We start from the raw sequence: 24,345 nt of genomic DNA, 5'->3' as shown, positions 1-24,345 counted from the left end.
TGAGAGAGCGACGAAGTAGCTGTCGGCGAGCTTTCCCCACAAACTTATGATCTAATGCGGAATCACGTGCCATGCGTAACCATCACCCAAGCAAAGCATCATCTGCCTTTCCCCTCGCGCTCGTCATTTCAGACGTCTTTACGCCCAAAAATCTTGCATTTACTGCTAGCGGCACCTCTGTAGGGTCAACGGTACGGCCAAACAGCGGAGCCCTTCTCTCTGTGACCTGCACTTCACGCTTCCTTTGTTTTGGAAGATCCCGGAGGAAGACAGCCGGGGACTCTTGAGCGGTATCCGCCCGGACTTACCCACCAGGATGGTATGTCACGAATCTCAAGTGCAGTGCCCAAATCTGGGTTTGCCCCACGAGACAAGCGTTTTAACAGACTTGACACTCACGCAGTCAGAGAACTCTGACTATACGTCAGGGAACTCGGGAAACTCCCGATCTCCAAGGAATATAAACAACTCGGGCAATTACGACTATCCTCCAGCGTCGCTGCCTCGACCCTCCCGGTTCTATGATGGTCAGCTTAGCGAGCAGTCATTCCGTGAACGCTATCCACACACACAAGACCTGATCGATACGCTGAGCATTCAACAGAATCCTAACTCCGTGGACATCACCTCGTCGCCCTGGGTTCGTTTGATCGATAACGTCGGCAACGCTGATCTATCTACCGATTCCAGGTTGAGTGAACTACTCAGGATAGCCGCAGAGCGAACGGATTCCCCAGAAGGAGATCACGACGAGTTTGCACGGAGCACAGAGCCCGCCAGATCATCTACTCGTGATAGCCTGCATTACCTGCGAAGCCTTCTTCAGTCTGAGGATAGCCGATTCAGCGCCGAAGAAACAAGTCGTGCGTTAGAGACCTTGAATCAAGAACTCGACGAACTTGGTGTCCCCGGGTGGTCTCCGTACAATAGACACGGTGGAAATCGTCCTGAATCCACGGCGTCTTTTCGTATTCCTCGCCCACCGCCAGTTGACTTGGTTCCGCCTCGGCCAGCCCGGAGAGCTCTGTGGGACCAGGTCCCAACCGACCCCAGCTCCATGAACAACAATACCTCAGATACACATTCAGATCCTTCCCGCCCGACAACAAGCTACAGAAGTCTTCGTCGCAGGGCGGTTCGTCCTGACCTACGCAGTGCCAGCAATCTCACCGATCCAATAGCCTTTCCGCCACTCATGCCTCAGTCAGGCCCCTCTTCGTCGAGTCGAGATAGCCACGGTCGGCTGAAACGGCGGAAGCTCGACTCCGACGATCATCGTGAAGGCTTACGGGGGTTTAACTACGGCCACAGGGGGCAGGTGGTTTCCGGTCCTTTGAAAATGGAGATTGCCAGCTGTGATGGAGGCACTTTTGAGCCCGAGGGAGACAGTTCACACCCCGACAACGTCCTTCGTAATGATCAGTCCGTCTATTGTACCAAGTCCAGCCGCTGCAACATTGTTCTCCGACATCGCGGCGAAGCGCCCTTCTGCTTGAGGAAACTCGTCATCAAGGCCCCACGAACGGGGTTTGATTCTCCGTATGTAGCATGCCAAGCTTGTGCTTGCCACCTTCTTCCAACTTATCTGGCTGACCTTCAGTAGCATTCAGGAAGGCATGATATTTGTGTCCATGACAGCCGATGATTTGCTATCCCGCACTGCGCAATACCAGATTCAATACTCTCACGCGCGCCGTCGACGCCGCAACAGACGCTCCGGTCTGCAACCATCTCAAGAGTACCTGAATTCTTACCAATCTCCAATGCAAACTTCCACCCGAGCTTCCTCGGCAGTCTCAACCACCCAGCTGACGTCTGAAAATGCTGCTCCTGGCCAAGACGCCTCCGATCCACAGTCTGATTTTCGGGTGATGGTTGATTATGACGATAATTCTGATGATCATCTGTTTGTGGATCACGACGATGACGAGGGCCCATCTGTCATGGAACTAGAAAGAGTGCAGGAAGATGAGGATGAGTGCTCAGATAGCTCAGAGAGCACGAGTGATGATGAAGATGACGAGACCACCACGGACAGCGTCTACCGTCGTCGTATGGAGCTCCAGCGTCAACACAGACGCCGCTTTGGTAGTCTTGTGGATCCTCGTTCCCCTCATTCTTCTGCCCCGGCTGCAGCGTTGGTGGGCACGTCGTTAAACGGCGAAGTAATGAAACCCCATGCACGGTTTTTCATTGAGCGTGAGAAGAGTATGGTCAGCATCAAATTTGACCCGCCACCGTACGTCGCCTCTTCCATCACGAAAATTTCTGGCTTCGTGGCTAACATCTACCAGTTCTGGTCGATACATTTTGATCAAATTATGGAGCCCCCGCAGCGATGGTAACATAGACATTCAAAGCATCATTGCCCATGGGTTTGCGGGGCCACGATTCTTCCCCAGCGGTGGACTTCGGTGAAATTTGGAAGCTTGGAATGCAGCATACTTGGATTTTGATGACGATGACATGAACTATGGAAATGAAATTATCCGCTTGCTCCTATACGAAACTTGTGAACTATTGAAATCCCCGTTCGTGCTTAGCAAGTAGGTGAGGAGGCAACTTACCATGATGCGGTACTGACGCTCTGAGGTCTTGACTTCTGTTTCATACAGGGCGTGATGCTTCTGCACTCTAACACCCTCACGCGACGAGGGATCAATTAATATCGCGGCGAAAGTACGACCCGCTCGGCCAGAAAACGCGATGCCAATTTCCCTGGCTAGGGTCTCCACACGGTTAGAGCGGAAAGGATCCACCACGCTAATCCGCTACAAGCAATGGATGAGCCAGGCTAACTTAAATAACCTTGTTTCTGCTTTGCCGCGAGCCAAGCCAGACAGGAGCCGAGGCAAACTTGAGACTGCAACTGAAGGGGTTTAGCCTGGAGCGGACGCGTAAGCAGACTTGAATCACCGCTAGTGTGTTCTCAATGCTAACAATGGACAGACACGAAAGGCTATAAAGTCTCTACGTTCGTGAACCTTGCTCGGTCTTCCTCGCTCGCTCACAGAATGTTGTCAACAAGAATGTCCTCTTGAAAAGATCTCTTTTTTTCTGATCTAGTTATATAGGTCTCCTCGTGATTCACTCAAACAAAGGGCAGGATCAAATGACTATCATATTCTCCACCGGCATGAATCCAGTGTTTTCCTTTGTTGCGGATGTGCTCGTTTGTTCCAAAGTTGGCAAAGCCTTGGTAGAAACCACCTACCGAGAGCTGTAAGCTCTCCCCTGCTTCGAACTCAATACCCATACACCAGATTCCGATCTCGAGACGGACCACAGTGCCTGGGTTCACTTTTTCCTCCTTCTCGTGGGTATAGAAGGGCCAGTTCGGGTGCATTGACCGCGAAGCATCGATGTCCCGATTGGATGCTCGCAGAATGCCGGTGGGACCTTGGTAGAGGATGACTTCTGTTCTCTTATCTTCCGGGATATCGGCAATCTTCTTGACGGGGAGATTAGTCCAAGGAATGTTGAGATTGAGCATGCGCTCCCCTGTGGCGGACAGCTTATTCAGGACAATAAACACGTCCATATCGTCAAAGTCGTCATTTCGCATCCAAAGAACAGCTTTGGGCATTCCAACTATTTGCGTTCGCTCGGGGAAGGTATACGTGAACGTGGCCGTGTCTTTGATGTCTTCTGAGTTGTATGAGACTGTTCCGGCAGAAGAACTGGGCTCGTCCAAGTTCAACCCGCCGTTAGGTGTGAGGTATGCTTTGCGGTAGTTGGTACGGGGAATGGGGAAATCCTCTTCGACCACGTTCGCCAACGGTTCCTTTTCGCCAAACTTGAGGACACTCATGCGGACATGCGGGGTTGACTCCCAGTCATTCTCCACGCCCTTGAGGTAGCGATCAAAGAACGAGAACAGCTCCTCTTTCCCTTCGGGGTTGCCCCAAATGTCGAACCACTCTTGGTAGGGGTGCCATCGAAGCCATTTGTGTGGGGTGTTCACCTCCATCCACCCCCGAATGGCTCCCATGCCGTGCATGGTGTTGGTGTATGTACCGGTGATGTAGGTGGGGATATTGATCTTCTTCATATCCGGACGCTTGTCATTCCACCAGTCATTGGCGCCAGGGTGCTCCTCAAACATTTTCCGGAAGCTCTCCATGCCATTGCGACCGCGCAAAATCCATTTGACGATGAGATGGTCAAACAGGTCACCGCCATAGATACCACCACGAGCAAATTGCTCACGGTAAAGATCACCACAGCCCTCCCAAGGAGCGATAGCTTTGAGAGAGGGTGGTTGAAGCGCGGCGATGAACCACTGGATGATTGCTAGATGCGAGTTACCAGCCATGCCGACGCTTCCATTGCACCAGGGAAGCTTGGCAAGCCACTCAATCGTGTCGTATCCATCCTCGGCTTCTTGTGTCCCCATGATAGCCATGCATCCTTCTGAATCAAACGCTCCACGCGAGTCAATGTTGATGATGGCGTACCCGCGGTCCACAAAGTCTGCAGGATCGGGGGCCTCAAACTTTTCCAACCCGCTCAACGTGCCGTCCGGAACGCCCAGGTTCCAAGGAGTCATAATCCGCAAAGAGTCCACGCCATTGAACTTCTTGCCGAACGGACCCCAACAGAGGATCGCAGGCACGGAGCGCTCTGGAGCTGAAGGAGGTCGATAGATATCGGCATAGAGCTTGCAGCCGTCTCTCATCGTGATGGCAACATCATGCTCGACCAGAATATCACACGAGAGGGCTCTTAGACCGGGGGCAGTGACATGTCCGGTCGGAAGAATCTCGGTGCGTGGGTGCAGCCCTTGATAGCCGCTATGGCCATTTTCTGGATGTTTCAAATCCTGGCGAGGTACATTGACATTGAACTTGACAGTCATTGTGAGAAAGACAAAATGAAAGAATAAAGAATGGGGGAAAAAAGAGATGGAGAGATGTGTATTGAGGTCAAGGGATGGATTTTCTTTTTTTAATCCCCTTGTGTCTTTCGGAATGAGATTGGACTTTCTTCGTGATCAAACTGTCCAATTTCACGAGGGTGTCTCGCGCAAGATAAATAGGGTATTCTGATTTGCCCACTTTCCGCGGTCCGGTTCGCTTCGGCTCGGATTGCGGGCGCATCGGCAGTCGAGAAAATGATTTGCCTCCGACTCCCCCAGACTTTCGGGTGGAGACAAACCCTCCTACCCCAGGAAAACGAGATATGGCGATGTGGCTTGGGCGAGGCGAGCTCCTCGTTCTTCCTAACCACCAGAGCTTCGAGGATGGAAGTATAAAAGTGGCAAAGTCTGCTCTTCTCCCATGAGGGTTCTTTGTGTGTGCGACGGTGACGCTGTGTGAACCCACTTTCTTATTGTTTCCCAGCAACTCCAGCACAGATTCTCAATTCACCATGGACAAGTCTGAGATGACTCATGTCGAGGTGGCCAACGATGTTCCCCTTTCTGAACATACCGGCAATGGACAAGTCAAACTCATGCGGGATGGCGAAGTGGTGTTGATTCCAACTCCCACGACCGACCCTAGAGGTATTATTTCCTGATCTGCACGATACAGGTTCAGCGCTCACGATTCTTTTCCTATACAAGATCCATTGACCCGGCCAGCATGGAGTAAATGGCTCTTCCTCGTCATCGTCTCTGCATGGAGTTGTACAGCTGTTGTCTTGGCCTCCGGCATGGGATCCATCTTCACCTCCATTCAGGCATCCTACCCCGGTCAGGAAGCCCGAGCCAACGACCTGATGACCTATCCCACTCTCTTTATGGGAGTTGGAAACCTCATCGCCATGCCCTTTGCTTTCACTTGTGGCCGTCGACCGGTTTTCCTCGTCTCGATGGTGTTGCTGATCGCCGCTGGGATTTGGTGTCAGTGCTCATCCAGTCTCGGGAGCCACATCGCCGGTCGGAACATCATGTCCCTGGCCGCCGGTCAAAGTGAAGCACTCTGCCCTATGGTCATTCAGGAGATTCATTTCTTGCATGAGCGGGGTCGCAAGGTTGGCTGGTTTATCTTCATCCAGAACATTGCCGCCGGGGTATTTTATGTGGTTTCCACCTACATGGTGAGCAGCTGGGGATGGAGGTGGTGGTATGGCTTTTTCAACATCATGAATGTTGTCATTGGTATCTTCGCTTTCCTGTTCCTCTTTGAGTCTAAGTTCGATCGATCAGAGGAAGCCATGCGCGGAGAACCGGTGCTCAACTCCAAGATCACGGAGCACCAGGCAGTCTTGGAGGAGGTGAGAGGGCATGAGCCTCGCAGCTGGAAGAACGATCTCAAGCTGGTTGCAGTCAAGCCTAGCTTGCACGAGATCCCTACCTTCTACAAGCAGCTGCTTCAAGGATTCTGCATTCCCACCATCATCTGGCTTCTTCTACTGAATGGTGCCCACCTGGGAGTATACATCTTCCAAGCCGCCACCTTCGCGGGGGTTTTGATGGCCCCCCCGTACGGCTTCAGCTTCGATTCTCTGGGTTACGTGCAAGCGGGTCAGCTCGTGGATTGTCTGGTCTTTCTGCCACTTCTTGCTTACGGGAGCGACTTGGTCATCAAGCGCCTCACTGTTCGCAACGGCGGTGTGTACAAGCCTGAATACCGTCTCCCTGTCATCATTCTACCGGTGATTGTCGGCGTCATTAGCAGTGTGTTCTACGGACAGGCGGCTTCCCACCCCGAGAAATGGAGTGCCGCGGCAATCATCATCGGTTACAACGCGAGCTACTTTGCTTTCTTGGGCGCCAACATTGTCGGAATCACTTATGCTGTGGACAGTTTCCCTCTGCGTGCCGCACCATTCTTGGTCGTCGTTTGTGCAGGACGAGGGTTGATTTCCTTTGGGCTGAGTTACGCCACGCTGCCTGCCATTCACACGGTGGGATATGACTGGACCATGATCATTGAGGTCATCATTTGCGGTGTCCTTGCGTTGATGGCCATTCCCGTGTACATTCTGGGCCCTCGCATTCGAGTGTGGGCGGAGAAGTGGAGTGGTTCTGGTGAATCGACAAACTGAAGTGACATTGAGCACATGCCATGGTTTTTTTTTTTTGAAATCATTTTTTTTTTCTATTCATTAGACCCAAGGATTCCATCCATTTTTTTCGGGAATGAAAACGCGGAATCGAAATTTGGACGGGGCTAGAAAGAATTCTTAGACACCTAAGGCATCAATACTCTAGCCAATTATATGCCCCTATTTTCCGCTCAGCCAATCATAGCTAGGTCTATAGCGCCTATCCTAAGTAATCTGTTACGAGCTCTTACACCTTTTGCAGGATTTATCTAGTGCATATATCGTACCCAAATAATAAAATATTATTTTTATATTTTTGCTCGCTTTTACTCGCCTAGCCACGATTTATTGTCCGAGTCCGAAAGTCTGGCCTTTACTATATAGTTTAAGATGAGTAATGTGAGATGTAAATTTTTTGGTAGTGCCCAAGATCGCAAGTCCAGCACTACCCAAAAAGTACGCTAACGTCTTGGCAGTTTTGGGGTAGTGCTGTACTGTATGCCCTCCATAGAGGTTCCTAGCGGGATGATTCCCAGAATATGAAGAGGTACGACGGGTCAGTCTCCTTCGATCTAAACCTTCACCCATACAATTCACTCAATCTTTTCCGGGCGTAGCAGGGCCATCTGCACCGTGATCCAACCACCCTAGCTCATTCCCATTACAAATGCACGATCGATCTCAAGAGCGTCCAGTACTTGCAAATTCATTTCTGTGGTGTCCCAGTATGTGCAGTGCTCTCGTGCTATTCGCGTTTGGCCATGACCTGAGATCTCAATTATAACCAGGCTCGACTTCTCCGTCAAATTGTCGTCATTAAACTAGTCGCGGTAAGGCTCCGAAGAGGTGGTAAAGGCATTAACGAAGACAACAGTCGGCTTCATAGAATCATACTCTCGAGACATTTGGTATGCCGCCTCGATTCCCCCCAGGTAGGGAACGCGGATCGTCTCTGTGTTGACCGTAACTTGACTATTCTACAGTCGTCCTTTTGTAGAATAGGGTCTTTCTTTTGAAAATCGAGCTCCTCCCGTCTTGATACCGTCACCCAGACGAACTTTTCGGCGACTTATGGACCACTCACAGCCTGCTTTCTCTGCCCGCTTTGCATTCCGTGATTAATAAGCGAGTGATCTAACTAATCAGTCTTGGGATTGACAAGTCAAACATGGAATGAGGGTCAGGATGTCCAGAAAGGGGACGTATGTGAGCTCGATGAGATTCGATTTATAAGCAGGTCAACGTGGCCCTGACTCTTTGGGTGAAATCCATAGTGGAAAACCTCATATCGACCCACATTGATAAGTTCAATAGCGCCACAAAAACGTGCTAGGAGCGGGCGGTGACTAATCATACAGGAAAGAAGGAGAGAGATTTGGAAGACTGAGAATGACGAGCGCAAGGGAGGTCCTGCCATTGGAAGCAGAGTGCCATATCCTCCTTGTATCTGTTACCAGATAAGGACAGATTGTTGGGAAAGGCCTGTGGAGTGTAAAGGGAGTAAAGGCAGTGACCAAGTAGTAACCTTGCTGCTGGAACGTATTGATCGTGAACTCGACAGTTAGTCCAAAGTGGTAAAATATGTCAGTGTATATCCAGTTCTCGGGGAATAGCTGGTCCTCATCGCCTGATGAATCGTCATGTGCATGCCGTTCCGAATCACTTGCTGAATCGTCCCGAAACAACTGGTCCTCAAGGTTGAGTAAGCGCGATCCTGCTGTTGGTGAACTATGTTATGCTCTAGAATCATACGTCATTACTGGTGTCCTACAAAACAAGAAGAGCGAATTTTTTCCAAGTAGATCTTAATTCGGGCCACAAAGTCTTGTGTATATTGTAAAAAAAAAAGTGCATAGGCTTCAATCACAGACAATCCTTGCTCGCTCACTGCGAAACCATCCTCCTAAGAGTTGTTTCAAATTGCTCAGGTTCGCGGCCAAGCAATCGAGCAAGATTTGAAGTAACTACTGCACATTCACCATCGCGGATTGCATCAAAAGCAGTCGCCCAGAGGGGCGCCCAGTTGCCACCACCATATCCAAGGCTCGCTTGAACCTGTGGTTGATTGGCGTACTCTTCCACATCAACCTGGCAAATTTTCACCGATTTGTTGAGCACACGGCTGAATGTATCCACTGTCTCATTAAGAGACAAAGCACGAGCGCCAGAGAGAATGATAGTTTTGTTTAGATAGGGAAAAGTAGCGGGATCTTTGGCGTGTTGTGCAATCAGATTTGCGGTTGCCTCCCCCAACTCGTCTTGTTTGGCCCATGCAATACCGGGGCCTGAGCCGTCGTGAGGGATGCAAATTTCGTCAGACGGAGCTTTGAGATCAAAACAAGCGGTATAGACTGGGAAGGACTCAGAATATACCCCTTGCCGAACAACAGTGTATGTGAACTGTGGGTCCTGGTCGTGTAGCTCAGCCAAATATTTCTCCGTGGCGACATGAGCAAGCATCACTTGGGCCTTGGTTTCAAGATTTCCATCTCCAGCAAACGCAAGAGATGAGTAAAATATGTGCTTCACACCACTCTTTCGAGCTGCATCGATCGCGGCTCTGTGTGCCTGTAGACAGATCAGCCACTAGATGACATTAATTCGTTTGTTAAATCGGACGGGGAAGCAAACATTGAATCGATGCTCATTTTGGATACTAGCGTAGGAAATCAAGTTCAGAGACCAAATTCCATCAAAAACCTGGTCCAGTGTCTGAACATCGTCGTAATCGGCCTTTCGAACAGTGGCTCCAGCAGCTTCCTCTTTGCTGAGTTTCTCTGGGCTACGAGCGATAAGCACCACATCGCTGGGAGGAACTTGTGCAAGAAGGTGTCTGAGGGTGCTGCCTCCAAGGCCCCCAGACGCTGGAAATATGCCGATTCTGTTTGCCATGTCTGATGTGAGTGATGAAGAGAGTGCAATGATGATCCAACTGAGCCGCCTTTATAGCTAGGGCAATTCTCATACAGACTTCCAAAGTCGCCGACTCGGGAGGATTAGTAATCGACTTCTCGGTGATTTACTTCGAATGGTGATCGCGTCAGTATACCATACGAACTTTTTACATGAATCATCGTTCGAAGCTTCTCAGGAAACCGATGTGAGATCGATCTCCGGAGGTTCGCGGCAACCCCCAAGAAATTCTCAAATAGTGGAATTGACGGTGACTCAAGGCCGTAGCATGAAGTAACGTAACAACGAGCTCCTAGGAAGATGTTGTTCTATCGGGCAACGTTAAGTCGAGATTAATCTTTGCATTACGCAACGAGGGTGGATTAACCTCTTCGCCGTCGATCACATCGTTTATGTGGCTGCGTCTGAATTCGTCTTACAGAGTGCCCACCAGATTGGTGTTCTGTCCACTTTTGACACTAAACCAATTGCGGTCTTACGAAATCTTACCGTATCGACAGAATGCCGATCTTACCAGAGGACCTCCACTGTCCATGCTTACTTCCTGAGCGACGCGAAAATGATGTAATGGAACTTGGTAGTCTGCTCCTAGCGTCAAAAATAGATTGAGAAAGGAAAATGGTAGACCCTGAAAATCATGCCTCCACTGCTTTAGCTACATTGGATTCCGACTTATGCGGGTGTGAAGCTGGCTCAGAGCTTACTACTGTACATAGGCAATGCCCCACAGGTTGGAAGAATGCTGAATATTATAGCCCCGGTTCTTGACCATACTTCATCCACACAGAAAGTTTTGGAAAATGGCCGGCTTACAAGCCATTCAATCTAAAGGAATCTATCATGGATTGCCTGTCTACCCTTCTGAGATCAAAGGTCTGACGGCTGTTATTGCCGGAGCCAGCGGGATCTCAGGAACCTACATGGTATGTTGGATAGCCCAGCCGGAACCAATCCTACAGATGAAAGCTTGAAGCTGTGCAGGCTGTTGACACGTTCTGTTCCCATAGCTGAAAGTGCTCGCGGAGGCTCCAGAACGGTGGACTAAAGTCTATGCCTTGTCGAGAAAACCACCACACGGAAACTGGCCTGCTCACTTCCAGCATCTTCCACCGACTTCCTCTCAAACGGCTCTCAAGGAATTGCGGAGGTGTTGTCCAAGCACAATGTCAAGCCCGATGTCGTTTTTTCTACGCCTATGTGCAGCCACCCAAGGCACAAGGTGAATCGCGCCTGTGGACCAATATTGAGGACATGGTGAACATCAACAGTCAGTGTCTCTTGGCAAGCTTTTGGACCCGAATGTTTACTCACCACTTTATTGCAATCAGTGACACTTCTCAATAACTTCCTTGATGCGCTACCCCTGGCAAACGCCATCCCAAACCGTATTCTTCTCCAACTGGGCGCGAAGTACTACGGCGTCCATCTGGGACCCACTACTGTCCCCCAGGAAGAGAATGACCCCCGAGTTTCGCTGGAGCCCAATTTTTACTATCCTCAAGAAGATAGGCTGAAGGAATTTTGCCAAAAGTACAACGTCCACTGGAATACCACCCGCCCCGCCTCCATCCCCGGAGCTGTGCCGGATGCTGCCATGAACCTTTGCCTGCCTTTGGCAATCTACGCTTCTGTTCAAAGCATCTGGGTCAGCCAATCGAGCATCCCAGCGACATTGTTGCCTGGGAAATGACGGAGCAGCTGTCAAGTGCGCAGATGAACTCCTGTCTTGCGGAATGGCTTGTTCTCACTAACAAGACCAAAAATGAGAGCTTCAACTCTTCCGACGGTAGTGCGTTTACCTGGGGAAAGTTCTGGCCAAAGATGGCAGAATGGTTCGGCGTTGAGTATCGCCATCCGGACACTAGCTCGGATGCCAAGTATGATGAGGAGCCAACTCCGTTCGATCCTCCTCCCGGGGGATTTGGTAGCCATGCAATCATGCGGACTCGCTTTAGGCTTGCTGAATGGGCAAAGCGGCCCGAAGTGAGCCACGCGTGGAGGGAAATTGCAGAGAAGCATTGTTTGATCGAGAAGGAGCTCCAGGATCCGGATAGAGTCTTTGCGTTCACAGATAACTCTCTCATGTGGTCCTGGCCCTCGAACTTCAGGTATGCGACGCCTCGTTTTTTCCCTTCGTTGACTTATGCTATCGAATGCTGACTTCTTTCACCCCAGTCTAACCAAGCTGCGCAAATATGGATTCCACGGGTACGTGGATACATCTGAGTCTATTCAGGAGGTGTTCCGTGAATTTGTCAACTTGAAGATGATTCCCCCTTTTGAATGAGCGTCGTCGAACTTCCTTCTCTGGCCGACCAGTGTCATCTGTGATGTATGGTACTCGTTTCATCAACATTCAAGCTTTCTCATTAGCCGTGTCGACTAGCTTTTTCTGAATTGAAATAGGCTAGCGAGCACTTGTTGAATATGAGAACCCCCGCTGTTGCACTTTATTCTATAAAATGCTCAATGATAGACTTGTGGAAACATGGCGCTGATATTGATGTTGTTATTGACCCTGCCCTGACAGACGGAGAGCCAACCAGTTGCTTAATGGGCGCTTCGAGTTCACATCTCTTGGTAAATCCTCGCGATAAAATTAGAAAAAGGGAATCTGGTTGCGTGAAAACCGAGTCATAGAAACTCATTTTTCTGTGATCGAAGTTATAGGTGTAATGTATCCTCCTATGACTATAATGGGTTAGCTAACAGGGGTCTTTGTTTCAACGGGGCGTATTCTATGGACCTCATGAAGCATAATACGAATGCGCGAAAGAATATCGAACAGGCGAGTAGGAGTCATGCGAGGTATGTTGATTCCTGGTACGCACGCACATATCGTGGTTATCTGATCGGTTGCCTTGGGTATATGCTCAAACAGACGTTTTATGGGATCATATCATCCAAACAAGATTCTGACTAAGCAGGTCAATTTGATTATCTTGTGTAGGTCTGGTTGGAAAGTACACACAGATTAGTACAGAGCTATAGTGACACTACGTATCCAAACTTGGGATATCATACTCTAAATCCATACCAACACTAGACTGGACAAAAGGAGAGTTTAAAAAACATACAACAGCCAGGATTCGCATGTGGTCACCCACCATACTACTAACTGGCCGGCGTGTGGCTTGAGTACGGCTGAGCGGACGGGAAGCCCTATTTTCCACACCCTATGGTCGTATATGCTTATGTTAAAATATTTGACAAGGATATTCTTCAATGATTGTCCAATCAGGAGGGAATACTAAGGACAAAAGGTCGGATTTCGGGGAGATGTATTTGGCTTAAATTTAAAAAACTAACCAGAAAACCCCTTTAAAAGAACATATCTTTACAACTCTGACCCGACTTCCTTAGCACCCTCGATCCAGTATCGCAAGATAAAGCTAGGGATTGATATGTGGCTGAATAGTCATTAAGTAGGCGCATAGGAAGCCAGGTAAAGGGTGTCAGATGACATGGCTTGAAATGGCTACTAACAAATAGCGGGTGATATAATTAGTTGACTGTGCAAGGGCCGGTTAAGTATTTTGTTTGTATGGTATGTGATTCTGCCGCTCCCACCATCTATTTAGAACCCTCCCTCCTTTACAACCTCGCCGTGTCCCTTTCTCTCCTTCTGTGGTTGCACCTGCCATTGCAGCCATGTTTTATCACTGTGCATTAGAAATCTGAAGCTCCTCGCGTCGCAAGTGTTTCTACTTCGTTCGCCGAGAAACTTTACCCTGCCGTCCATGCGATGATTCAATCATTTTACTGCGTGTAACAGCTCCGCACTCCAGCTTATCCATCAACCGCACAAGACACTTTCTCCTCCAGGACATTGCAAATAAGATGGGTTGTAGAGGGCTCTGGAACTTACATGTCCATGGTTGGTGATTGCCTGTACCATATGACTTGCGAGTACTAACATACTCTCTTAGGGAAATGGTACCGCTTGTATCACCCCCCAAGGGCGGATAAGTCCCCCTGACGAGGAGTCGACATTGCGAACAATCAAAAATCTATGCGACAAGCCTGATAATCTAGAAGGATGGGAAGCAGTTCCGTTCCCTACCCCAATCCACTCGAATCTAGATAACATATACATTGTCGATATAGATGCAGGCACTTTCACAATCCCATTGTGGAGTGAGCTTGACGGATTATTGGCACCTTTGGCTTTACAGATGGATCTCGCCAAGATTCATGAAATATGAAGCATAAAATATCATTTGATGCGGAAACGTCAATACATGTTGAGTGAACACATGTGTGAGAGCAACAAGGCAGAAGCAAAGCAATTTGAGACGTTTGAAATCAACTTTGGCATCTCTACACCCATGAACGAGCTACAGGAGCGATTCTTTACCGACCTCGTTTTCATTTGGCGCTTTTATATAGATGACCCTTCGACATGGAGATACAATTGTCCCATGTTCCGGGTATTATGTGTTGCTTTCCTGCGTCCTGCAGCCTGGGATTTTGAGATGTCTTCCGATTGCAACGCTGATCTTCCGATCTCTTTCGCGTCCATTTCCCTATGGAGCTATCCAGACGCGGACGCCTATTGGTTTCATGGGTATCTTGTTGTTTTGCAGGATGACCTTGAATTCACAGCAATGGTAAACGGAGCCATCTCAAAAGCCAAATCATATGTGGGCGACCCTCGGCTCAGACATGATGACGTTTGCTCGATTGTAATCTCACCAAGCCATCTCATTTTGTGGAGCTTTCTTGCGAGGTCACTCAGGCCTCTAGGAGCCTAGTATTGCTTTCCAACTATTCAGCAACCTACTGTTCATCTGGGTTCCGCGCTCTAGCTCGGGTTCTAACATCGAACTGTTGGAAGAAGCCTCGCGCCCATATGGAGAAATGGCCTGTCAACATGCCGCCTGAGATCATTCAGATGATTCTTCATAAACTGGAACCGCGAGATACCGCGGCATTTTCGCAGGCATCCTTCGCTGCTGAGAAATGCCACTACACTTCAGAATCCCAGTTCTTGGGCATTGACGTACAAAGTTTCAGGTCCTCTATACCTTGCTGCGGTAAGCGTACTGAGCTGGAGACGAACGGTATACGTTGCTCTAAATGCCATGCCTGGGAACACTTGGAATGTCTCGGTCTGGAAAACCATTCTTTCGACCATCGGTAGGTTTGTACGGGCTGCCAGGAAAAAGCCTGTCTGGTACTCGACCCTGGCGGTATAAACAGATTCAGCCATCGGAAAATTAGGAAAGGATGCCATGTCAAAGCCGAAGGTCTGAACTGCGTACTTCAATTGCGTCTTTCTAAATCTTCCCACTTACGGCCAGAGCTGCAATTCCTAGGAAATCTTGTCTCAGTTCCGCCTTCCCTCATACAGTACACAATCCTTTTCAACCGCTCATTCTCTGGATTGGCTTATGGCTTGGAAGATTGTTCTTAACTTGCGTTGTTTGACAATTTAGTTGCATTTCTGAATGGCCAGAAATTCAGTTCCCTCATCATCACAGATATGAAACCGAGGTATAAATATCCGCGCAACCCTCGACTACTCCCCTTGTACCATTTCTGTCTCAAATAAGTCAAGAGAGTGCCATACATCTCGTTGCTCGAAAGATAGCATGTTATGCCCTGGCCCATCAAGTTTCATAGAATTATCATGCGATCCTCATCGAACAGTAACGTCACAAGTAACAGTCCGAGCATCGGCCACAAAGGATCCCCCCGGCTCTGCAAAGAATCTTATATCTATGCTAGAGACATACCTACACGCTCAGAGATTCCCTGATCGTGGCTGCTGCCCGTACGGCGTCAAAAGAATTACTAGTAAGCCCGCCCCTAATGTTCACAAGGTGCATTTCATAGCCGAGTTGAATACCAGCATCCCCAGGATCCGACAGCCCTCCTGAATGGCTTTTCTAAGGCCTCGGAGATTAAGCGCGTTTATAGATTGAAGCTTAAGTACGCCCGGCCAAGCCGACAGGGAGCCCTGTTCTCTATTTTCTAAAGTATTAAAAGAGAAATTGAATGGGGGACTAATAATTTTTTTTTTCTTTTTTCTTCACTTTACTTATCAACTTGCTACTACAGCTTATTCTTTACCTCTCCGCGATATCACATTTTGAACTTCAAGTACATGGGAGAAAGGCTATTAGCCTAGATGTTCTAGATCAACATCATGATTCGTGTACTGCGTACCACCTCTCCCCCTCCTCCTTCGCCTTCTCCCATAGATCGACCCCGTGCCCTCCCTTAGCGTCCGTCATGTAGAGCGCCTTACTTTCGAGGCTTTGGAAACACAAAGTCCCGGAACGTGGACATTCCCCGCAAGCGAACGCGGGACTTCATCCATCCTGCAGGGAAGCGAGAGGCCGTGGAGAGTAAATGGAGATCCGGGGTACAGCGCAGCTGATCGTTCCCCCCCGCCCTTCCCCTTCCCCCCGGGATTGAGTGGAGATCAGTGAGTTGTCAGATTTCCTTCATTTCCAAGGATGCTGATTTGCCAACGTATGATCTTGGGAGTCAAAGGCTAATCCCAATGTATGGAGTGGCGTCGGATTACAGTGTGGATACCTCACCACGCTAAACTCAAGCCAATACCTTCACGATAAGAGTCGGCCGCTTGGATATTTTCTCCTCCCCAAGCGAGGGCGCAGTTCAGCCGAACCGTGCCGAACCGGCCAGCCGAGCCGGACACACGCCTGACTGTCTGCGGTAGATTGGATTACCCCACAATTCACATAGATGGGTTCACTTTGTAGGATGTATGGAGACGGCCTCGTGGTTGTTGTTTGGGTTATAAAGGGCGAGATTTTCCGACGTTCCCACAATCCCGTAGAAAGTTTAAGTGGTTCACTGCATCAATTAAACAAAAGAAGACTCGACTCGACTTGACTTGCTGAAAATGGCATCAACCAACACCGAGACTACGACGGCGACCACGCGGCTGACGGCTGGCTCAGGTCGTCTGTTTTCAGAGGGCCCAAATGTCACTTATGGCGATTTCCGTGACGAGTTGCTTCAGAATGGTTATGCGGTGGTGAAGGGTGCTGTTCCTCGAGAACGCGCCTTGGGTTATGCCGATGGTATCTATGAGTGGTTGGAAGGATTGTATGTGTTTTTGTATCCTTTTGATCTTTTTCCCTTTTCCTCCCTCCAAACCTTTTTGTCTCATTTTTCACTTGAACTTGGTTGCTTGAGAAAAGGCGCTTTCCTTTGAGAATCCTCAACTTTTTTTTCCATTCCATATCTCTAATTTGAGAACTTCAAAAACAACAGCGGTCTGGGCTTCAAAAGAGATGACCCATCCACCATTCACAAGGATCATCTCCCCGACATCAACGAAAAGGGCATGTGTCTGGGCTACGCCGTCTCCCACGAATCCTTCACCTGGGGTGTGCGTCAAGAGCCCAAGGTCATCGAGGCATTTGAAAAGGTCTACGGTACCCAGGACTTGATCGTCTCCTTTGACTCTATCGGCGTCGGTTTCCCCAACCGCAAAGACATCCAGCCCAACAAGCCCTGGCCTCACCAGGACCAGGACCCGGAGAAGGCTGGATTCCGGTGCTTGCAGGGTCTGGTGAACTTGCTTCCGAATGGTCCCAAGGATGGAGGCTTGATTGTTTGCAAGGGGGCGCATCTGTTGAGTGAACAATTCCATGAGGAGTTTAAGAATGAAGAGGATAGAATTTGGTCTTGGTATGTGTTTCTCTTTCCCTTTCCTGTTTCCTCATCCCTTTCTGTCTAGAGTTTATCTGGACATGGAAGTGATGATTTCATGGGGGCTCTTTTTGGCTGCACGTTGATACTAATGCTTGAGGTGGGGATTTACAGGACCAAGGAATGGTATGGCTTCACGGAAAAGGGTATGCAATGGTTGAAGGACCATGGATGTGAGTGGGTGAAGATTGAGGCCGAGCCAGGTGACTTGCTCCTCTGTAAGTATACCCATCTTCTCTTCTCTCTCTCTCTCTCTCTCTCTCTCTCTCTCTCTCTCTCTCTTCTAAGCTACGTGAAAGACTAACACTCAGAATGACAGGGGACTCGCGAACTCCTCACTACAACGTCACATCCGAGACGTCCCAGCCACGCTTCTGCGTGTACACCTGCTTCATGCCCGTCGCCGACGCCACCAAGGAACAGTTGCAAATCAAGAAGCAGGCCTTTGAGCAGACCAAGATGACCACTCACTGGCCCAATGCCGCCATGATTGTGGACTTGCCCGTGCTTCGCAATGGGGAGCCAGATCCCTACCAGCGCACTTCACCGCGGGAACCTGTCAAGCTTACTGAGAGGGGATACAAGTTGACCGGTATTCCTTATCTGGAGCAGATGGCTTAAACTCCCAAGTGGGTTGAGCTGTGTGATTTGTATCCTCGAAGAAGAGGAGGCGGAGTTTTGGTGAAATGTGTTTAGAATTATGCAGTCTTGCTCTCGAAGCTCTATGAATTTCCATTTACCTCGAAAATAACTTGAAATGCAAGATCGGTACAGTCATTCATTGTGTTGAAACAAGTGACTCAGATCATTCCAGTCCCATCCCACCCAATCCAAGGCAGATGGTCCCCAAGATGGCGCAAGTGATGAGAATTGGGCACTTTCCTCCAGCACGGAATCGTTGAAGATTGGGTTCGATGAGCTCAAGCTGGTCATTTCAAGTCGTGTGGGTACTGGAGCTTCAAGGAGGTGTGATAAATGATTTTCCAGGTCGAGCATAATGTCGTCAAAATTCGTAACTGTGCCATGTTTTTGATAATAATGTCGACTGATCTGCATGCCAGCCTTCATCAACTTTTTAAAGAAAAAAAAATTAGTCGTGCTTTCCGCAAGAGAGAGTTGAACGGATCGAACCTCAAAGTCCGAGCGGACAAGCAGGGATCGTTTCTCGCGAATAATCGACACGGCAAGCGCATATACAGCCGCGAGAGGCGAGGTCATCAAAGTCAGATAATTTGGAGTCCCCGAATCAATCAGAGGAACAAACAGTCTGATCATCTCCCGGGCGGACTCCGTCGCCATCGACGGTCCGCTGAGAAGGCCTTGGCGCCACGGCTTGTCGGATGCGAATCGTTCGACCACTTCCCGCAATTCGTTTTGATCGACCAGGAGCGTCGATCGGTGGACCAACATCATCCTATTTCAGTGTGAGTGATGTGATTTTTGTCCCAAATTTTGTATTTGAAGAGTTTCAGGAATCCTACCCAAGACTATAGTAGTAGGCAAGAAATGCCGCCCGAGCTCCATTGCAAGAGCCGGGTAGAGAGGTAGAGCCGTGTCTAAAGTCGAGTTCAGCCAGCAATCCCTCACAGTCGATCGCCATTTCATCTTGTGCGCCAACTTACTTGAGATGATCCGGTAGACTTCGTTGCCATTCAGAGAGGAGAACAATGAGTTCTCCTCCGGTCTGGAGCTTATCTTCAATCGCCTGTTCCACCGTTTGGCCCAGCCAAGTCTCTCTCCTCCAAGTCCTGGCCGACCGCTCTTGTAATTCATGAAGCATGTTCGCCAGACCGAGAGATGCTCGCCAAAAAGACTGGTTTTCGTCATTCGGAGAATCGCTCGGAGGAGCCGAGGCAAGTGAACCGGATAGATCACGGTCCCAAGCCAAAGACGGGCGGCCTAGTTCAAAGGCAAGGATTTTTTCAAAAACATACACGGACCACCATGTCCTGTACTCTTGATTGTCCGAAATCGGTATTGCTGATCCAGCGATTGAGCCTCTGATCTGGTTGATGCCGATCGATTGCGCCATGGATACTCCTGTGGCTAGAACATCCCATGCCCACGCAATCTTGTCGCAGCTGCGGAGAACCATTGAGAAGAGTAGAACCGCCTGAACACTCTTCAAATTTCGGGTGGCGATAATGTGGCCTAGCATGGAGTTGCAGTAGGCAATGTATGATGAGATCAGACTGGTTGAGTCTTCTGAGGTGGGCATCGCCATTTTGCCAGCAGCAATAGTCAAGTACACCAGTGCACAGTGACTTGCACTCGATGTTTGCTTTGATCGATCGAGCGCTTCGCCGATCGATTCAACCTCGAGGATACTCGAATCTAGAAAGGGGAACAATTCCCCGACTGTGTCCAAATAGGCTTGAATACAAGCCTGGATCTCCCGGGGAGGAGGCAGTGGGGGACTCTTCTCGGGGATCTCAGCGGCAAAGTGATCATTGACCACCGGCGACAAAGCATGTATCTTTGGCCCGTTGAGACGATAAAGTGCCATGTCCAGCCACTCGGTCATTATTTCGACAGTGCTTGCGCCTACAAATCGAGGCATCAAAGGCAAGCGGCCCGTTTTCCATCCCTCTCGGCCCCAACATTGACTCCACAGCCGTGGCCGGTCATTGCCTTGACCTTGACCATGACTGACAGCACCGGCACCGGCGCCAGCAGCCACAACTGAAGGTAAGGAAGTCGAAGCATGCGACTCCGGAGTTGGAGGTGTATCTTGGTGAGACGGAGATTTTGCATTGGCCGACGTCACTGCAGCAATAATTCGACGTCTGCTCGACACTACTGCACCGGCACGTCGTTTATCCGTCGTGATGCATTCCACTCCGGCCAGACGACAGTTTCGACATGGCTGTTCCTCGTCACAGCGAGTCTTTTTGGAGCGACAGTAATTACATGCAAATGAGAGTCGAATTCTTTTGCGTGCGCCGTCGGGCTGACTGTCCATCGAGGTGGTGTTGGCAAAGGGCGGAAAACGAAGCGGGATGACTGGAGTAAAGCGGGAGATGGACGTTCCATCCAGGACGCTTTTCGTTTCTCCGACCTCCCGCTCTCCACATGCCGAGAAGGTTTAGGCGAGAATGGTTCAGCATAGTGAAGGTTTGCAGAACGGCAACGACACAAGATGGCAAAGATAAAATCTGGGGAATGTCTGACGCGGTATCGGGCAAGGTGGCCATCGCGGCGGATACGGTTACAACGGACAGTAATTTGAGGAATACGCTCGTGAGGGCTACGAGATGGGTATGAATCAAAGCATGGGTGGAAAAGTGGATTCTGATATTGGACCATTATGTGAACAGAGTCAGAAACTCCCGTGAAAATTGTGGAGAAGGAATTATGATACACTAAAGCAACAAGAATCCAAGCGCGACGCTCAGAGCCGAGAGGCTGGAAAGGGACAGACTCGAACCACTGTTGGAGTGAGGCACAGTGGTCGTCGGGCTTTCACCATGGGCAGTGTGAGTGGTAGTCTTGGATGTGGTAGTAGAGAAGGATGACACCGCGGTCGATGTGCAGGTGCTGCGGTGGGTGGTGTAGTGACCCTTGCCAGACGTGCCGGGAACCAGAGCCACGCTGGTGTGGTGACCAGAGTGGACAGTGCTGAACTCAACCATGGGCACGGTAACAGTGTGCGACGACCAGGTCATGGTGGTGCTAGGGCAGCTGTAGGACGTGGGAGCCGAAGTAACATGGCCACCGGGAGCGGTCCAGGTTGAAACAGGAGGAACTCCATGCTCCGGGGGAGAGGTCATAACTGGAGCGGGCACTGTATGGGTCTCGCCAGGAGCCGAAGGCTCTGAAACAGGCACGCTGACTGTGTGCACAGGGACTGGAGAATCAGATGTCGGGTAGGGGCCTTGCTCAGTGACAGAAGAGACAAGGGGGGGCACGGTCTCAACAGGGGACGAGCCCTCAGAAACCGGTGCAGTGGAAGTGTGATGAGGGCCTTCCTGAGGGGGACCAGTCGGACAGGGAGCCATGATGTCGATAATCTCGGGGTTGCTGGGGATGTACGGAGCGCAAATACCAGCAAAGTATGAAAGGGCCGACTCAACCTGCTCGGTGCTTTCACCCCAAGAGTGAATGCAAGAGGTGACCTTCTCAGTGAACTCCGAGGAGGGACAGAAGCAGCCCGCATCGCTGTTGGAGTCACACTGAGGAATCGTAAGCCAGGTGTTCAGGCACTTGGGAACAACCTCAGGGCATGGGGCGGGAACGACGGGGCTGCTCTCAGCGGGAGGGGGCACGACGGTGGTCACTGCAGCGCCGTGGGTCGAGCTAGGGACCATCGGCACGACAGTCTCGGGAATCCAAGTCGTCAGCACAGAAGTCGTTTCCATGGAGGTGTACGGGCAGACAGTGGTGGAAACAGCCACCGAGCTGGTGATCACGGCGGTGGAATGAGGGGGGCAGTTGGTAGCCGTGGGTGCGCAGGAGCTGATCGTGATCTCCGCGGTGGACCAGACAGTCGAAGTGGTCCAAGTCTCGACCGGGCTGGTGTAGGTGATCCAGGAGCTGGTGCAGCTGCTGGTGGTTTCCTGGACGTCCGCAGTAGTTGCATCCACGCCGGTGGGCACAGCAGGCAGGGAATGCGTCATGGCTGGCCAAGTAGTGGCCTCGGAGGTGATCGCGCTGTCGGTGGTAGGCCAGTGAGGAACTTTCTCGGTGGTGGTCCAAGAAGGCACTTGCTCCGTGGTAGGCCAAGAGTGGACTGGATCTGTGGTCGACCAGGACGGGATTTCATCAGTCGAGCCAGTGCAAGAAGTCGAAGACTCGCTGACTTGCTCGGTGGGCCAAACATCGACTGGAGTGCTGTGAGTTTCCCAGCTGCTAGTGAAGACGGGCGAGGTCTCAACAACCTCTGTGGTGGACCAGACCTCCACAGCAGTTGTGTGCATAATCCAGCTGCTGGTGCAGGATGTTGAAGTCTCAGCATATTCCGTAGTAGTCCAAGGCTCCATGGGCTCGGTGTGCGCCGGCATCGAGTGCGTTGGTTCGGAGTGTGTGGGCTGCGAGTATGTGGACTCCGAGTGAGTGTACTCTGAGTGTGTCCACGGGATCGAGGTCTCAACAGACCGTGTAGTTGGGCGTGTCCAAGACTCGATGCTAGTGGTGTGCATCGGTGGCGAAGACGATGGATGAGTCCAGTGCACAGATGTGACGGCCGTCGAGTGAACAGGAGTGCTGGCAGGGTGCTCTGGCGTAGGGCTGGGATGCTCCTCGTGGGGCATCTCTGGAGGACCCTTGGGACCAGGTGAGCAGTCAAAGTCCATGCGATGAATGGCCATGTCGCACTCGCCGAACTTGCTATCTTCGGGCAGAGTGAAGTCGACAGCCACCGCACCACCGCACTGCTCGTTGGTGACATCCACGCCGTCGGGCGAGGATTGAACATATTGACGGCAGACGGATCCGCTGGGCATATGATAGCTCATGATGACCAGAGTATCCCGTGAAGTCGACATGTGCAGAGTGCTCACGGAGAAGGGCGCATCGGTGGCCTCGACTCGGATGTTGTAGTTGTCATCGCGCGAGAGCTTGGCCTGGATGCACTTGCCCTGTTTCTCGTGTTAGCAAACTTGTCGTACCTATGCTCGACTCTTTTGTCTATGTCTCTTTCTGGACTTACTCCCGAGTTTCCGCACACATCACTGGCATCGAAGCCATTGAAGTTGAACCCTTCGAAGGTCCAGTTATCTCCATTGCCCAGCTCGGACCAGTCGAAACCCCCCTCCTGGCTGGGCAGACAGGCGTTGTCGAGATTCTCCGGGCTTGGGTAGCACTGGTCGGTACCCCACCACTAGACATCATTCGATCGTCAGTAATCGATCCTAGCAGGACTGATGATGGACATCCAATGTATGGCTGAGTGTACTCACGAGACCGGACGGGTGGGCCATGGCCCCCGCGCCAAAGAAGGAAAGCCAGACGACTGACTTCATGTTTGGCAAAGCTTTGAACGAATGTAGTTGTTTGAATATATCAAGAAAGCAAAAAGAAATTGCGGATTTCAACGAGAGACAGCAATTAGAGTAGATCCGACTCTCAGCATCAAAAACGAGGGACAGCTGCGAAAGAACCGGGGGGTTAGCGAATGATTGTCGACGTGATTGGCGATGGGGAAAGGATCACTCCGGTCGTGGTGAAACCGACAGACTTTTATATTCTGTCGAATGAGCCTCCTACTTGTTCATTCTCATTCCAAATGGCCATCTCCTCCGCCATGGCCATGTTGACCAACAACAAACCCGGCCAGAATGCTGTTCACAGTCCACCTCGGGCCGACCCCCTTGAGGTAAGAATTCGTAGTCATGGAGACTGATTGGCGCCCCCGAGAAGGAGTCCAGATTGTTCAGAGGCCCTACTGCCATTTTCGGCTCTCATCGCAGGCCTGCAATGTTTTTTTTGTCAATTCGAGTGCCAAATACCCGACCAGTCCAGGTACATCGACACCACTGATTTGACCCTGCTTCTCCAGGTACCCGCATCCGCATCGTGCCCACTTCCATTCTTCGTGGCTTTTCGAGATCTTCCAAGCGTGGATGGCACCAAGAACCAATCAAAGACCTGACCTGTCTGGATCTATCCAGTCAGAAGTCTTCGCTTCAATGTGCCACGAGTGTTCGAGCAAAGCAGCATTCCAAAGATGTTTACATTCCATGCTCCTCGATAGAGATGGATGGCCTTGGACCAATCCCACTGCCACACCCCATCATCTGTCCAATCTTT

At 50.4% G+C, this 24,345-nt stretch overlaps 9 protein-coding genes and 1 non-coding gene across 10 annotated transcripts; 4 read left to right on the top strand and 6 right to left on the bottom strand.

Annotated features, from left to right (window-relative positions):
• Positions 1 to 71: 71 nt before the first annotated feature.
• POX_e06271 (uncharacterized protein) lies at positions 72 to 2,418 on the top strand (the record flags this gene model as incomplete). Its single annotated transcript, XM_050115095.1, has 5 exons — positions 72 to 191; positions 257 to 319; positions 404 to 1,539; positions 1,604 to 2,239; positions 2,295 to 2,418. 5 exons carry the CDS (start codon positions 72 to 74, stop codon positions 2,416 to 2,418), a joined length of 2,079 nt encoding a protein of 692 aa, XP_049967555.1.
• Positions 2,419 to 3,091: 673 nt separating this feature from the next.
• On the bottom strand, positions 3,092 to 4,858 carry POX_e06270 (uncharacterized protein; the record flags this gene model as incomplete). The annotated part of the gene is made up of 1 exon (XM_050115094.1): positions 3,092 to 4,858. One exon carries the CDS (start codon positions 4,856 to 4,858, stop codon positions 3,092 to 3,094), a length of 1,767 nt encoding a protein of 588 aa, XP_049967554.1.
• Positions 4,859 to 5,370: 512 nt separating this feature from the next.
• On the top strand, positions 5,371 to 6,993 carry POX_e06269 (uncharacterized protein; the record flags this gene model as incomplete). Its single annotated transcript, XM_050115093.1, has 2 exons — positions 5,371 to 5,506; positions 5,567 to 6,993. The coding sequence occupies 2 exons, from the start codon at positions 5,371 to 5,373 to the stop codon at positions 6,991 to 6,993; spliced, it is 1,563 nt and encodes a 520-aa protein (XP_049967553.1).
• Positions 6,994 to 7,814: 821 nt separating this feature from the next.
• POX_e06268 (uncharacterized protein) lies at positions 7,815 to 8,104 on the bottom strand (the record flags this gene model as incomplete). The annotated part of the gene is made up of 2 exons (XM_050115092.1): positions 7,815 to 7,970; positions 8,078 to 8,104. The coding sequence occupies 2 exons, from the start codon at positions 8,102 to 8,104 to the stop codon at positions 7,815 to 7,817; spliced, it is 183 nt and encodes a 60-aa protein (XP_049967552.1).
• A 773-nt stretch (positions 8,105 to 8,877) lies between these two features.
• Positions 8,878 to 9,885, bottom strand: POX_e06267 (uncharacterized protein; the record flags this gene model as incomplete). The annotated part of the gene is made up of 2 exons (XM_050115091.1): positions 8,878 to 9,561; positions 9,625 to 9,885. 2 exons carry the CDS (start codon positions 9,883 to 9,885, stop codon positions 8,878 to 8,880), a joined length of 945 nt encoding a protein of 314 aa, XP_049967551.1.
• An 821-nt stretch (positions 9,886 to 10,706) lies between these two features.
• Positions 10,707 to 12,193, top strand: POX_e06266 (uncharacterized protein; the record flags this gene model as incomplete). The annotated part of the gene is made up of 6 exons (XM_050115090.1): positions 10,707 to 10,829; positions 10,914 to 10,942; positions 11,007 to 11,173; positions 11,235 to 11,551; positions 11,620 to 12,014; positions 12,082 to 12,193. 6 exons carry the CDS (start codon positions 10,707 to 10,709, stop codon positions 12,191 to 12,193), a joined length of 1,143 nt encoding a protein of 380 aa, XP_049967550.1.
• Positions 12,194 to 12,979: 786 nt separating this feature from the next.
• POX_rRNA023 lies at positions 12,980 to 13,094 on the bottom strand. Its single transcript, XR_007588114.1, has one exon. It is a non-coding gene; the product is annotated as a 5S ribosomal RNA (ribosomal RNA).
• A 3,689-nt stretch (positions 13,095 to 16,783) lies between these two features.
• On the top strand, positions 16,784 to 18,219 carry POX_e06265 (uncharacterized protein; the record flags this gene model as incomplete). The annotated part of the gene is made up of 4 exons (XM_050115089.1): positions 16,784 to 16,989; positions 17,158 to 17,577; positions 17,713 to 17,816; positions 17,918 to 18,219. The coding sequence occupies 4 exons, from the start codon at positions 16,784 to 16,786 to the stop codon at positions 18,217 to 18,219; spliced, it is 1,032 nt and encodes a 343-aa protein (XP_049967549.1).
• A 153-nt stretch (positions 18,220 to 18,372) lies between these two features.
• On the bottom strand, positions 18,373 to 20,792 carry POX_e06264 (uncharacterized protein; the record flags this gene model as incomplete). The annotated part of the gene is made up of 4 exons (XM_050115088.1): positions 18,373 to 19,012; positions 19,080 to 19,154; positions 19,221 to 20,601; positions 20,657 to 20,792. The coding sequence occupies 4 exons, from the start codon at positions 20,790 to 20,792 to the stop codon at positions 18,373 to 18,375; spliced, it is 2,232 nt and encodes a 743-aa protein (XP_049967548.1).
• Positions 20,793 to 20,960: 168 nt separating this feature from the next.
• POX_e06263 (uncharacterized protein) lies at positions 20,961 to 23,558 on the bottom strand (the record flags this gene model as incomplete). Its single annotated transcript, XM_050115087.1, has 3 exons — positions 20,961 to 23,174; positions 23,246 to 23,416; positions 23,496 to 23,558. 3 exons carry the CDS (start codon positions 23,556 to 23,558, stop codon positions 20,961 to 20,963), a joined length of 2,448 nt encoding a protein of 815 aa, XP_049967547.1.
• Between the last annotated feature and the right edge of the window lie 787 nt (positions 23,559 to 24,345).

This window comes from Penicillium oxalicum, chromosome V (assembly GCF_001723175.1).
Source record: "Penicillium oxalicum strain HP7-1 chromosome V, whole genome shotgun sequence".
Lineage (NCBI taxonomy): Eukaryota > Fungi > Ascomycota > Eurotiomycetes > Eurotiales > Aspergillaceae > Penicillium > Penicillium oxalicum.
Note: the sequence above shows the minus strand (reverse complement) of the source record. Positions and strands in the feature narration are given on the sequence as shown.